This window comes from Sander lucioperca, chromosome 10, assembly GCF_008315115.2.
Source record: "Sander lucioperca isolate FBNREF2018 chromosome 10, SLUC_FBN_1.2, whole genome shotgun sequence".
Lineage (NCBI taxonomy): Eukaryota > Metazoa > Chordata > Actinopteri > Perciformes > Percidae > Sander > Sander lucioperca.
The window spans coordinates 34,319,667-34,334,129 of NC_050182.1; the positions used below are offsets into that span (position 1 = coordinate 34,319,667).

Sequence of the window (14,463 nt, forward strand, 5' to 3'; positions counted from 1 at the left end):
TGGCAGTGAAAAATGAGATGGCAATCAATTGAGAGGCGAGTAGACTGCATGCTTCTGGGAAACAGTTCACTTTTGGTAGTTTCTTGGATTAGGCAGGCATGTGTGCATGCATACATCTACACAGCACACAAGCACACTTCCTGTATAAGAAGACAATCTGAGTCTTTCATTTTGCAGATAGCTGTAAATTATCATACACATACACACATTTAATACAGCATGCCTAAAAACATTCATCAAATTCATTTGGTTTACTTACAACTGATTAACATTTCAATCATCTAAAAGTAGAAATGTTCGTACTAAGTATCTGCAGTTCAAATGGTTTTATGACATTCATTCACACATAGCATCTCTTCTTTACTGAAGTACATTGAAAAGTGACAGGACTAAAGGTGATGACATTCTGCACAGGTTGTCAGCTTGACTCAAACCAATTATGTGGTGGGTAAACAGGATTAGCTTTAAAATCAATAGGTCAGCCCCATGTGGCCGTCTTTACTCAAAGTCAGAGTCATGACACTGTTATTATGAATAACAATGCCGGCCATGTGATAGCCTGGCTGCTCAGTTATCTGCTTTCATGCATTTGTTTCCATAGCTATCCCTTACCATGAGCTCTCTATACTGTAGACAGATTGTAATCCCCTGGCTCTGTAGGTCACTGTGTACAATCTATTTAGATTATCCCTTTACCCCCTTAACACAAAGCTATAGACCATTAGACCTATAGGAGAAATAAATCCTCTCTTACACATTATTCATCAGCCAGAAGCTGTATAATGCACGTTTTGTGGTTGACGTAATTCATGCAGTTTGCTATTATTAAACAACATCAAACATCCAGCTATCGTATAAATACGCAAACAAGCCATTCACCAAGAAGAAAACAACTGAAACCACAAAAAATAGAAAGGTCGATAAAACTCAGTGCGTCATACTGACGTACATTTTCTGTTCTATTGTCCATAATCATTATAAGAGACGAACATCAGCAGACAAATATATGAAAGGTGTTCCCAATCACAGCATGCAGAGGAGCACATCTCAATCATTGTCAGTGGCTGATTGTGCCAGCATTTTTCTCTGTGGGATTCAACCTGTTTACAGCCTTGGAGACAAGACACGGGGAAACGAACAGCCAGGTGTGAAATTAGCAACATAAGATAAACTGACAACACAATGTATTGGAGATACACATATATTGGAAAACATAGTCCAACAGCCAGTTCAATATTGCTTATTTGATAGGCTACGATACATTATACTCTTGAGGAAACTATCATTGGCAATAAATGCTGATATACAGCTAATCTTGTCTTCATTGTAAGGATGAATGGAAGAGAGCACATAAAATGAATAAGTTACAGGTGGAACTGAGTGACAGTAAGCACCAGTAGAGAGACCAAGACCAAGCTTAAGAGACTAATGCAACTTCAGGGAAAGGGAAACAGCATGAGGAACTTGAGTTAACTCAGCAAAAAGAGTTGCTGCTGGGTCCTCTTGTATCTAAAAGGCCTCTCAACTGCTCCACTGCCTGTGATTTCACTTTCATATAGAAACTGGCCAAACGCGTTTAAACAATGACCATTCCAAAATTATTGTGTGGTCATGTAAGTGTTATTTAGAGGCCTGCGTCGATAAGAGCGCAAACATATAATCTGTGCGGAGTGGTTTTGTGGTTTACCAGCCTCCTTCACGGCCTGCTGTATCGTTCAGGGCCAACTGCCGATGGTTTACTGGCAGGGCTGAGTTATAAAGGATGGCAACTGGAGGAGCCTTCCAGAAAAAGGGATCTTTTCATAAACTCAAATCACAGAACTACTGCATCACATTTTTGCAATGAAGTAAGCCAAACCCACTGCATAATAGAAACAGAATCAACATGGTAAGCTAACAATTTGAACATTTTAACACAGAAATCGCCAACATAAGACCATTTTTTTCAAATGACACCCCACTGTCAGTCCAGAGAAAACACACTATCACAATGGGAATACTGCATCACCTCAGGTACCTTTATTTCACAGAAGCTCATTGGTCTACTAGCTGCTCTAAAAGGATGATATATTGTAAACCAAGCAGATGGAAATAACACATAAAAGAAAAAACTGAATATCCAAACCATCACTCAGTGATTCACAAACATCTCCCGCAAGACTATTTTTCAATCTAGCCGGGGGGGGGTGGGGGGGGCTAGACACAACTGTTGCCCGGTGGGCACCACAGGGCTATCATCACATGGCCTGCAGTTGTTGCAATGTGTACAGTGAGCAAAACAAATTAGTAGCAGAGGCAGTCAGTGAAGGAGCTTTCTGACTAGTTTTTCAGCATTTACTGAATCAGGCATTTCACCCTTTTAGCGTGATTAGATGTTTTTCCACACCTTCTCGTTTTCTTTACCAAGCAAATGACAATGGGCTAAAAACTCCAATGCAACACAAACCTTTGTCAAACAGTGCCATTTGTAACTTTTTGTCAGACATATCCGATAAAATAGTAGTCTGAACATAGAACAAGTCCATATAAAAAAATATTTTTAGTGGCCACAAAATGCTGGGTTGGTTTGATGTTTTTACTTTTGTGACATTTTTGGAACACAAACTTCACCAATCATTCTCTCATACATGCACAGAACGCACATGCATGTAGGTGGACGTCAGCGTTAGCATTTGCACTATATTCAAGTGCAACTTTTATCTAGAAGCAATCGGAACCAAAAATGTATGGCAAACTAGTGCTGTGTCAAGATCCACGTACTTACACTTGCTATTTTGAGTGCATAGTGCATTTAAACTGAGAAGTATGGCAAAATGCTGGCAATATGAGTACCCAGATGGTGCACTCATAACAGTCAAACGGTCAACTTGTTAAAATGGCGAGCGAATAAGCTGAAGTGGTTGCAATTTAAACGGCGAGTAGACTATTTTTTTTTCCAAATCTGCATATAATTTGCCGGGCAACAATAGGTGGCGGTAATGCTCCACCCAGTTGCAATTCCCAGTTAAAAGAAGCAGCGGTCAAATGCTGCAATCATCATTTCAAGTGCATAACAGCCGTGTGCGATTTGAGACAACATTACCCTGTCGAAATGTAGGCACTACTACGCAAGTAAGTATATAGTGTACACAGTGTACTACATGTAAGTGTCCTAATTGAAGTATCTGAATTCATGCACAGTATAGAAAATATTCAGTTCATCAGAAAACAAGTTAGGCTACAAAATAAACAGTAAAAAGGCATTTAAAGTTAATGTGCAGGAACTCAGAGATCGGCCATCCTCCCCCAACGATTATCCTTTTCCCCAAGCTCTGTAAAGCCTGCATCAAGTTGGCTAGCAGCCCTCTGCCAGGGGCTTTGGCCAATACTGAGGATTAAAACCCTGCAAGTCTATAAATACACCTAGCAGACCAACGTCAGCATCCAGCCAGCTATTGCACTCACCTCTCACTGCTGGATGGCTGGCATGGGTTTTTCCTCTTTCCTGCTTCTCTCTTACTTTTTCCCCTGTGTCTTTCACTTTCTCAGACTCTCACTACTCTCTTTGTGTTCTTATTTTTCCCTGTAACTCACTCTCTGTTTGTCTCCCACTCTTCTGTCTCTCCCGCTCCGCTCATCTCTCACTCTATCCATCTTGTACTCTCTCGCTTGGCAGGGCCTCTTAATTGGAAACAAGCTGTGAGAGGGCTTTCAGTTCGAGGTTAAAATTGCATCTGACCTGCCTCCTGCTGTATCTTTTCTTCTCTCCTTTGGCTGTATTACAGGCTTGTACACAGTGGCTGAGTGCAGATGTCTGAAGGACAGAGTGTGGTGAAGAGGGAAGTAAAACGTTGACTCTACCCACTGGCTGGAAACGACAGGGGACTTGACAGGCAAACAAGCAAAATGGAGACCTGCTGTAGTTTACTTACAACACACAAATAAGTGGAATATAACATGACATTTGTAATCCTCTAACAACATGTCCTATCAATCCAGATATTTCAAGTAGGATGTGTAAATACGAGGAGTCTCGCTACACCACACATTCATTCTAGGAAAAGAGATAAAAAACGCTCTGGGTTGTTTGCATTTCTTTAAACAAATCACAACTGCCGGCCGGGCGGGAAGTGAAACAGCAGAGTATCCAGTCAATTTACCAAAAGACACCCCCCAATATTTGATTGTCTCCTCTACAACACCATGGATGACGAGAGATTCATCCTGGAGGTGAAAAACATAGTTCAACACCACAGATCCTTTTAAAACGACATCGTCAGAAAAGAGAAGGCATGGAGTTTCACTGCAGGAGTGCTTGGAGTGGAAGGTAGATACTAGTTTAATAAACACGTGACCCTGGTGTGGTATGGCGCCTGGCGGAGGACAGAACAAAACCGCGGCACAGCCGGAACTCAGCAGAGACGCACCCAGTGGAAAATCTGGGTAAGCTCCGGACGCTCCGGGCTCTGGAAAAAAGTCTCGGGAAGGAACTTGTTTCGGTGGAACAATTGCAACCCACAATTGCACAATCCAAGTTTTCTTTAAAACTTGTAATTTTCAGCGTGAAGCTTGCTAGCTCAAAGTTTGTTGTCGTTTCCCTGAAGCTAAGGGATTTTGAGAATGGCAACACACACAGAGCGGAAGTGGAGGGACATGGCTTACGTGGCTAATGTCAGGCAATTATACTGTAAATTTACTTCCATTCATCCAGACTAATAACGCAATAATACAACCCTTGACTCTTCCCCACATATCTAATGTACAGGTATGGTGAAGTGCCAATTCCAGAGAGAAAGAACAAGAAACTAAATGGGCCACAAGCAGACACAAATAACAAAAGTTAGTATGTTATCTAAGCTGTTAAAAAGATAAATTTTGTTTAGAATTATTATGCACTAGCTGAAAATATACTGAAATTGCAACCAAAACAATACAATAGACAGTGTACTGTGCAATGCACTGTCCAGATGAATAATTAACTGATGTTCTTCCTTCAAACAGGCAACACATGTATAGATTACACAGTGCATAAAAACCCATATAAACTCAAACCAACATCTGGAGAATAAAGTCTAAACTATTACACAAAAATGACATGGCCATTACATGGTAATTATGGTGAGAGGCTGCATTCAGCCTTTCACAACTTCCTTGTTGTCAGTGGGAGAGGATAAGAGGGATTTGTTGCACAAAGGGCCACAGCCAGGCACAGAAACTATTACTTCCACCCAGTTAGACCACAGACTGTACTGTCTGACCCATAGGGCTGTGTAACGGGACAGTGCAACTCACAATTATACACGACAACCTGCATAGAGAGCTCAGTACTACCTACAGTATATTTGCATTTGAGCAAAATCTCAGTTTAAAATGTTGATCTCTGCTTTATGTGAGATAATACTGTATGGAATAAGCATAAATGTAGTACATCTATAGCTTTATTAAAATATTTAACACATTTACAAATTGGCTAATGTCTTAACCAGTCTAAATCTGTCCAACAAACAGCTGCTTAATCAAGGAGATATTTATAAGAGCTCAGACCATTTCATATCTTCCCCATTTGCAGCATGCTACAACCAGCCTACTTTAACTAGTGTGTTAAAAGTACAAGTCAGAGACACTTTTTATTTGGAAGAAAGTTGACACAAAAAACAAATATTGATCTCCTTGGCAACTGGTTTCCTTAACTTCTGTTCCACCCATATCTTTGGCCCATCAAAGTCCCACCCCCTTGGATAGCTCTGTACAGCTGGGTGCCAGGCCAGGGATATAGCGCAGGTCTGGGTATGATTACCAAGTGAAAATAATTCTGCTTTTGGGGACTGATGAATCAGTCCTGTCAGACATGTTAACCATTTACTAATAGATTACCTATACTCTGCAAATACATGAGTCCCAATAGCCTCAAACTGTGTTCTGTAAAATCACTGTACACTGCAAGATATTTTTTACCAGATCCAGTCCAAACAAACCTCTCATAAAAAAAAGTATATCTGGTTCAGAGATGAACTTTTCACTTTGGCTCTTTTATGTATACTACCCAAAAAAAAAAATCAAACACACCAAATCAAGCGTTGTGGCGAAAACGCCAGCCATTCCATTCATTTTAATGTGGGTGGTGCATTTAGGCTGAGGCGGTGGAGATGCCAGGGAAAAAGGCAGCAGCCTGTGGTGAAAAGCTAAAAACAGAATCAATTTTTGGAGAAACGCAACCCTGACGCCACAATCACGTAACCTTCTGGTGATCAGACAAAACACAATGGCGTGGGGAACACAATGGAAACACAAATGGGCCATTTAAGTGACACTCCCACACGGCTTTATTCTATCTGCTAACCTATTTTAATGGTGGAAAGGCAAAGACAGACATTTAAGAGCCATTGCCCTAGACCAAGGCATGTGGTGATTAGATGCAACAGATCAGAAGTGCCCACTATCAAAACTTTACACTTCAGTGTAGCCACACACCATTCATCTACACACAGTGCCTACACTGCCATGACACAGAGCTGGATTTAAATCACCAAAATCTCTCTTTAAGTGCAAGAACTTTTTGTAACCATATAAGTTTAAGTGACATATACAGACTTAGACTTATATACAGAGGGATACCAGCACAAAGAGAAGGTAAATTGTATTTAATACAAGAGGAATTCTGCAGTGGACTGGGGATCAAGCCAAAGCCTGTTGGCTGATAGGGATGTGGCTTACTGAGGATATTGATACTGACTGAGAACCCCTGAACATACTTTAGTGTAGCCATGCAATGAAGCTAAGCCGACGAGGGCTAGAGAGATACCCAAAGCCTGTTTCTCCCCCAATGCTACTTAATGACAGGAGGATTCATTTTTCCTCTGGGTTATGGCTCTGATGCCACCCGTCTGTGTGAAATCACTCCCTGGCAGCGCTTGGCAGCAAACAGAGAGCTGGCAGAGAGAGAGCAGATAGCTCATGTCTTAAGAGTGATATGGAGAATGTTATTCTGCTGAGCCAATGAATGAACCTCATAAGGTGATACCTACCTACACAGGCTGACACGAAGACGAGAATCCTCTGAGGATCAATGCTAAGCAAACACATTAGACATCATATGAAAACACATCCGAAGCAGTTATGATTTATGTTGTTAAGTTATGATTTGGCGACAGAAAGAAAACACCTTATTCTCACTGTAATCCATGTTGCAGCCAGGTTTTATAGCAGACCCCTTAACATACATTGAACTCATCTTTTTCCCAAACTGAACAACTGACAATAATACGGTAAAGAGTTTACATGGAGGTCAATCACAACAGGCCCCAAACAACGGAGGGGTCACGCAGGACACGAGATGGGGCCAGGGCATTCCTGGCTGATGCAGTTGGGTTTGTCTGGGAAATGACTGAGCAAACAGGGGCCAGAATGGCTTCCCCTTACTGGCACCAGAGCTTTGTCCCCACTAATCCACTCCAAAGAGCCACAGTCAAACACCCAGCGCCATAGAGTCACCAGTAACAACACAGCACAGTCTGGGGGGACACAAAATGAATCCCACTGGCCAAAGTAGGGAGACAGACGCCAGTTTGATCATCAGATTTGGGCACAGAAAACAGTATGGCTTAACTGTAGGACTAGGTGATGATCACAGAGCAACTTTTTGAGGCGATGGAGCCTGTGCTATATTGCCTTCTGCAGGAATGGGGACTAGTTACAAGGACCATATTACTGAGGACTTTATAACTTTTCAGCTTATTAGAGTTGTAGCAAATGTCCCCATTTACTTGCTTTCAAAAAATATCTGTGTGCATCATGATAACTGTTAGCTCAGTGTAGGGCTGTGTATTGGCAAGAATCTGGCAATACGATACGTATCACGATACATGGGTCACGATCCAATATATTGCAATATATTTTGATACTGTGCGTAAGGCGATATATTGGGATTGTTTTAAAGTATAATTTTAGAAAAACTAATATTTAAAAAAAAAAACATGATGTGCATAAAAGTCACAGAAGTTTACTTTAGGTAAACAGTTCAGTACACAGAATAAAAAAAGTCAGGCACTGCTAGGCAAGGACATTAGTGGTGCGTCTCAGCATAGCCATCTAGCTGTAGGTGGTTTAAACACAACATCTTACATGAATATTTTTGCACGTAAACTAAAAAAAAAATATATATATATATATTTTTTTTTTCTTACACCCCTAGCTCAGTGTGTGCATTTTTGTATTGACAATTTCATTAGGGAGGATCAGGACTCATAATACACTGAAAGGGCAATAAGGTGGAAATGTTGAGAGCAAGAGAGCAGATTTATCCACAATAGCAGGCTGTTTAGACAGATGGGGATATCGATTGAATTATCTAAATACAGTGGCTCTTGTCCCTGAAATTAGAGCAAATCTACTTATCTGTGCCTCGTGATGAGTAATTTAGTAAATAAAGTCATATGATATGAGGACTATTAAAAGCAACAAATCACTGTTGTCCACTAAAGCGTTTCTATTGCTGTTGAGTTAATTAGATGTGCAAAATGAATAATTAAATCAGGGAAAAGTGGGGCCTAGACTGCCCTCCGACCAAGTTGCATTTATAAATACGTGTACTGCCTCATCTCTGGGAAGTTTAATAATCTGATCAGAGCCATGCCAATTTTTATATACCACTGTGTGAGTTGACTAGGCATGGGCCGCTATAAGATTCTGACGGTATGATAACCTTCAGCAAAAATATCACGGTTTCACGGTATTGCAATTAGAGCTTTAAAATGTATTATTTTCAAAAATCTGGGTAAAAAAATACAACTTTGGCAGGGAGATGGATTTCAAAACTGCACTTCCTGTCTCTGACGACTCATAAAAAATAGCTCATACCACAGGAACGGTATGATGGAAATTTTTTGTGCTTTTGAAACCGGGACTTTTTCAAACCGCGGTTTACCTTCAAACCAGTAACCGGCCCATGTCTAGAGTTGACTATAGTATCTGATGGTTACAGAGCACATCTTGAAAATCTAAGGCTAAACCCAAGGAGGAAACAAATGTTCTGTCAAAACGTTCATGACACTAAACACTTACCTTGTCATTACCAAGGATGGGTAGAGTGGCTTAGAGTGTGAGCTGAAGCAGTAAAACATCATGTAAAATACTGACAAAACATTAGGACAAGATAAAAAGACAAGACAGAGTGGGAGAAAAAAAAACACCCATACAGAAAAATATGGTGTAAATTAAAAAAAGGATAGACATTCCTGCTGTAAAGTTAACAACTGGATAGTACTTACTTGTCATACTCTGCGTTGTCTTTATCACAGCGTGCATCTTTGTGCTTCTGCCAGTCCTTCCCATGCTTACAGGTGGTGAGGAGGACCACATCCTCGGAGTTATGAACATGATATAAAGCATTCCTAGTGTCTGAACCTATTCCTGTGAGGTACCTCTTCCCCTTAAAGACAAGCATGTACTTCCTATAAGGGGGAATGGTGTTATGTTTCAGGTAGCCCCTTTCCCCTCCTGTCCTAGGGTGGTCTTTAGAGAAAAGAGGGATCGAAACGTCAAAGTTGGGCCTAAAGTTCTCGGTGCTGATGCTGGCCTTGGCCAACATGGCGAGGCCGATGTCAAAGCCAAGGTCTTCTGTGTAGTCTGGCCAGGTGCCGGAGTATAAGTTGAATATGATGTGGTTTTTGCCCCCATTCCACAGATGAAGGCTCTGGACTTTAGCTTTCAAATTGTGTACATACTGGGGTGAAAGCTGGTCGCGGTCCAGAGTGTCCAAACTCAGGACAAACAGGCATGCCTGTCCTGGGTCAGGTGTATATAACATGGATCCTTCAATAGAGGATAATATGTTCTGATAACTCTCTGACATCTTCTCCCCTTTCTGCTGGGGGTAGACGTAAACTTTAAATCCATTCCTCTGACACAGGGAGAAATCAAAGCAAGACTCCATTCTGCAGCGTTTTCCAGTGTAAACGCCTGAGATAGCGTCTCTCTTCTGTCTGGGAGATATGTGTTCATTGTGACTATCGCTCTGGTCATGCTCCCAGGGGCTGAAAGGCTGCAGGGACGCCGAGAAGCGACGCCACCGCGCCCCGGGATGATAACCGGTGAGACTGCGGTCATCACGCCGGCTGGGACCCTTTCTGGATAGCGGGACTTGTATCCCTCCAAAACAAAACAACAGAATGAGACAAGCACCGGCGGAGAACAGAGTTAAGTAGCGTTTTTTGGCCTGCATGTGTCCTACGATCTGGGATAAGATAACTGGCGATAAATCCAACAAGTCCCCAAGTTTTGGTTTCACCACCTCCTGCGGGAACGCTCCGCCATCTTCCCACGGGCTGCAAGGGTTGTGCGCTCACGTCTCCCACCTTCTGCTTCAGATACCTTTCACAAGTCCGGGAACTGATCCAAAGCATGTGGGCGATTTATAATGTGCATCCACCTCGCCTCCTCGTCAATAGTTGTATCGACTAACTGACATCAGTTTCTCCTAATACAACAGAGTGACCCGATCCACTTAAAAATGAGGATCTCACATAAAATTGGCACCCTACTTTTCTTTGAATAACATTACCTATACTTTGCAAAAAACGCTCATTTTCACCACAGAGTGCTCATGTTTAACCAACTAGAACCAAACGGTAACTAATAACAACATTGCACAATGAGTACAAACTTGAGTAACGTTAAAGCAGCAGTGTGTGCCAGACTTGTTGCCTGAACAGCTAATAACTATTGTCCCTACTCCCTACTGATTTTAGCAACGAAGCGGGCACTGAATCCCTAAACATTCAACATACCCAGTTTGAGACGTTGCCATAGTTGTTCACTTAGCTAATGTACCGAAAGATAAAGTATCAGTATAACTGTTTGCTAAATCTATACAGAGAATTTCTCCATCCGATTTAGCTAGCTAGCAGGCTAACAGACTGGCTAGTTTCTGAAAACATTCCCAGTTAGCTTGTAAGCTAAGCGGTTACATCAAAGTAGCTTTAACGCTGGTTGGAAGTAAAGACGGGCAAGTCGGTCTTCTTCCTCTAAAAACAATGTATCTTCATTTATCCACAACTTGTCCTTAGCTCCTTCCACAAAGCAGACAGGATAATTTATCCGTAAATGTCTCCAGTCGTGTAAAGTGTTTAAGTGGTGGCTCACACACAAAAACAAGAGGTGCTGTGGAGACTGCAAGCCAAGCGGGCAGAGACGGCAGCGGCAGTCCCACCAGAACGACGGCTGATGATGTGACGTTCTTCCACGGGGCACGGTGCGTTGCCATTGGTCCGCGTCACATCCGAGGCGGGCGGGGCTTCCAGTGCACCCATTCACATCCAGAGAACCGACCAGGGAAGGAACTGATTTACGACAGGGAATTATGATATGATATTTGTGGTTGGTTTGCTTGTGGTTTAATGAGAAAATTGAAAAGTATGTCTAGATGCAGATTTTTTGGCAGTCCGTGATAGTTAAGTGGGGAGCCATCAGAAGTCGACTTTTAATGTAGGCCTATACAATAACTACTACATTACAGTAAAATACATAGGCTACATAATCTCACCTCAATGTCAAGTAGTTAATAGCTGTTTTGGAGCTTTAGATCATATCACACAATCTTCGTGAGCAGATGGAGTTTGCACAGTTATAGCCCAAATTTCCTTTTTTTTGCAATTGAAAGACTTCTCATGCATATTGTCAAGAATGAACTCAGACATAAATAACAATATTTGTCATCCAAAATAAAATCAGTGTAAATTGAATTGCTCTACTATAATACGCATATGTTTATGTTGCTTTTAAGGTTAACTATGGGTAACTGTAGGGAGTGCCCTACAAACACACAGGCTACACTTCTAAGGAATAGTATAGGCCTACTGGTTCTTTTTCATATAAGGTAGGTGTGTATAGTAAAACATTTTTAGGTATGACTTTAACCTAAATCCAAACAGCCATATCACTCCTATTTGCACTTCTCTTTTTTAAAAAAAAGTGTCACCCTAACTGGAGTAAGGGTGACAAAAGTGTTGTGCATAATGATGCAGGACATACAAACAATTGTGTCTAGCTCATCATACTACTGTATTCCAGTGCTTGTTGTTTATTGTTTGGTTTGTTTAACTTCTAAGGCAGATGACTATAAGCAGTTGCAGCACAACCCTTTACTGTACAGTCAGCATAGAGGACTGGTGGACTGAGACCATGTTTCAGATATTTAGGTATCCCTGTATTAAGAAGTGATTCTGCAGCTGAGAGATTGGCTATGTATGTTGAAAAAAAAACAGGATATCTGCAATATGTGGGTGTTGGATTCTGAGACCTTCTGATGCTTTCCTGGTTCTTCATCAGCATGTTTGTCCTGCTGAAGTGCCCTTGAGCAAAAAACTGGATCCCTGAGTCATACCAGTGCTGCTCTTTAGCTGAACATGAACTCTGACCCTTCTGTTGGGAGGGTTACGCAAGAAGAGAAATTCATAATTTTCAGCCTAAATATAAATACAATGATAGAAAACATTAGGTAAGAATAGTTTGCACTGAGAGGAATTGCACCAGTGATTGAAAACCAGCAGGACAATGGCACTACAGTGTATTAGCCAGGTCTTTTCTGGCATGTAGTAAGCCATGATGTGTTTTCACAGCTGCTGTGGTCTGAAAGACTACAAGTGATTTTGCAGAAGCGGGGAAAGAGCAAGGAGGAATGTGAAGCTGCGTTCCTCAGGAGCTGTGGACCAGCTATCTGCACTGCCTCAGTTCCCCATGGACCACTGATCAAAGACAGGGAGGGATATGATGGCCACCTCCTCATTCTTTACCTCCTCCCTTTCTCTTTGTCTCTCCTCTTTCGGTCTCACTCACCCCACTCCTGCCTTTTCCCTCTCTCACTCTGTATCATCCCCTCTGCTGCTTTCTGGCATTCTTTCCATCTCTTCTCTCTTTCATCCCTTTAACTAATTTACGAGGGGGGTGCCGCTGGTGACTGATGTGAATAGATAGATGTTCCTCAGCTTTTGCCACTAGAATGATCAGATGTGCTTTGTTTATATGTCACTGGATTTTAATTCAACCTCTTTAAAGTGGTCTATCCATGTGTAATTGTGACAGTCCCTCACTTTACAGTCTGGAATTTATTTTTACACTTCCAGTAGGCTTATTTGAATGCCTCACTTCAAAACCAACGTGATGACAGTGTAAGGACAAATCAACAAAAATGTAGACAATTGGATTCAAGGGGGGAAAAAACATTTAAAAAACATCTGTGGGGTTCTGCTTTTGTATTACTATTATCTGCAGCTTAATGAGACTGTGTAGATGCTGTCTCCCTGCTGTTGCATTGTGTTTGCTGAGCTGAGCACTGGCCAGATTTAGAGCAGCAGGGTGACTGAGCCAGAGCAGCACTCCCACTGTGTAATACACGCAACCATGCCAATATCTAATTTGGATGCACCCGGGTCAGCATAGTTTTCCCAGACAGCCAGTGTGTCAGCCAGCCAAGCAACTAAACAGCCAAATGGAGATTTATGATTTCCTTCCGAGTAGATTTTGAGGTCATTCATTTTTGTATATAACTGCAATGCATTGCACATTTGTTGTTAAAAATTCCACTCACATATTCAGATAAAAATATAAATGTGTGGTATGTAAAAGGGCCGTGCAGACATATGCATGACTAGACACATGCAGGCACACAATCATTTGTGTATGTGTGAATTTGTGTGGCTCCATCATGTAGAGCACAGCCTTGGATGTGGTAATTTAATGTTCCCTCCAGACGGAGCCTCATTCATCTGTATTGACGCTGAAATGCACAAATCCCATTTTAAGTGTATCAGGACTCACAGTGGAATGAATGGTTCATGTGACAAATGGAAGTGTCAGTGTCCCGATGCGGAGAGGGCCAGTAGGATCACCCTCAAGGATTTAAGTGGAGGGCTACCATGCATGTATTATATTAACGGGCTTGATATACTGTAAATCTGGTAACTTTCTTCAAGTGGGAACAAGTTATGGAAATGAATATTTTCTCAAGTCACAGTCCAGTAGCCTCCCAAAATTGTTTTTATTTAAGAAATAGTTCGAAATTTGAGAGAAAATGCACTTATTAACGTTCTTACTTAAAGTCAGATTATAAAATCTATACCACTCTCATGTTTGTGCATTAAACATAAAGCTGCAGCAGCCGATTAGCTTTGTTCAGCCCACAACCCCCCATAACTTGTTGTTTTAACACTTTATTGGTCTACGGTTTATGTAGGCCTACGAATTTAACAAACTACATAGAAAGTGTTACATTTTGTTATGTTTGGACCATATAGACAGTCTATGGTTTGGACAGAGCCAGTTCTTTCCCCCTTTTTTTCAGTTGTTGTGCTAAGCTAACCAGCTTCTGGCTGTCACTTCACATTTAACGGACAGATAGAGTGACATGATCTTATCATCAGACCCTCAAAAAGTGTATTTCCCACAACAACAATTCATTAAAATATGCCTTTTACTGATTTCAAAGACAGG

The 14,463-nt window shown here is 41.5% G+C and overlaps 1 protein-coding gene across 1 annotated transcript in view; it reads right to left on the reverse strand.

Moving 5' to 3' along the window:
- Window positions 1-11,192, reverse strand: part of LOC116035281 (exostosin-1a-like) — a 40,931-nt gene extending 29,739 nt beyond the window's left edge. The window contains exon 1 of the mRNA XM_031278283.2: window positions 9,246-11,192. Within this exon, the coding sequence (XP_031134143.1) occupies window positions 9,246-10,198 (953 nt within the window). The 5' untranslated portion in view covers window positions 10,199-11,192. The remainder of the gene's footprint in view (window positions 1-9,245) is intronic.
- Window positions 11,193-14,463: the final 3,271 nt, after the last annotated feature.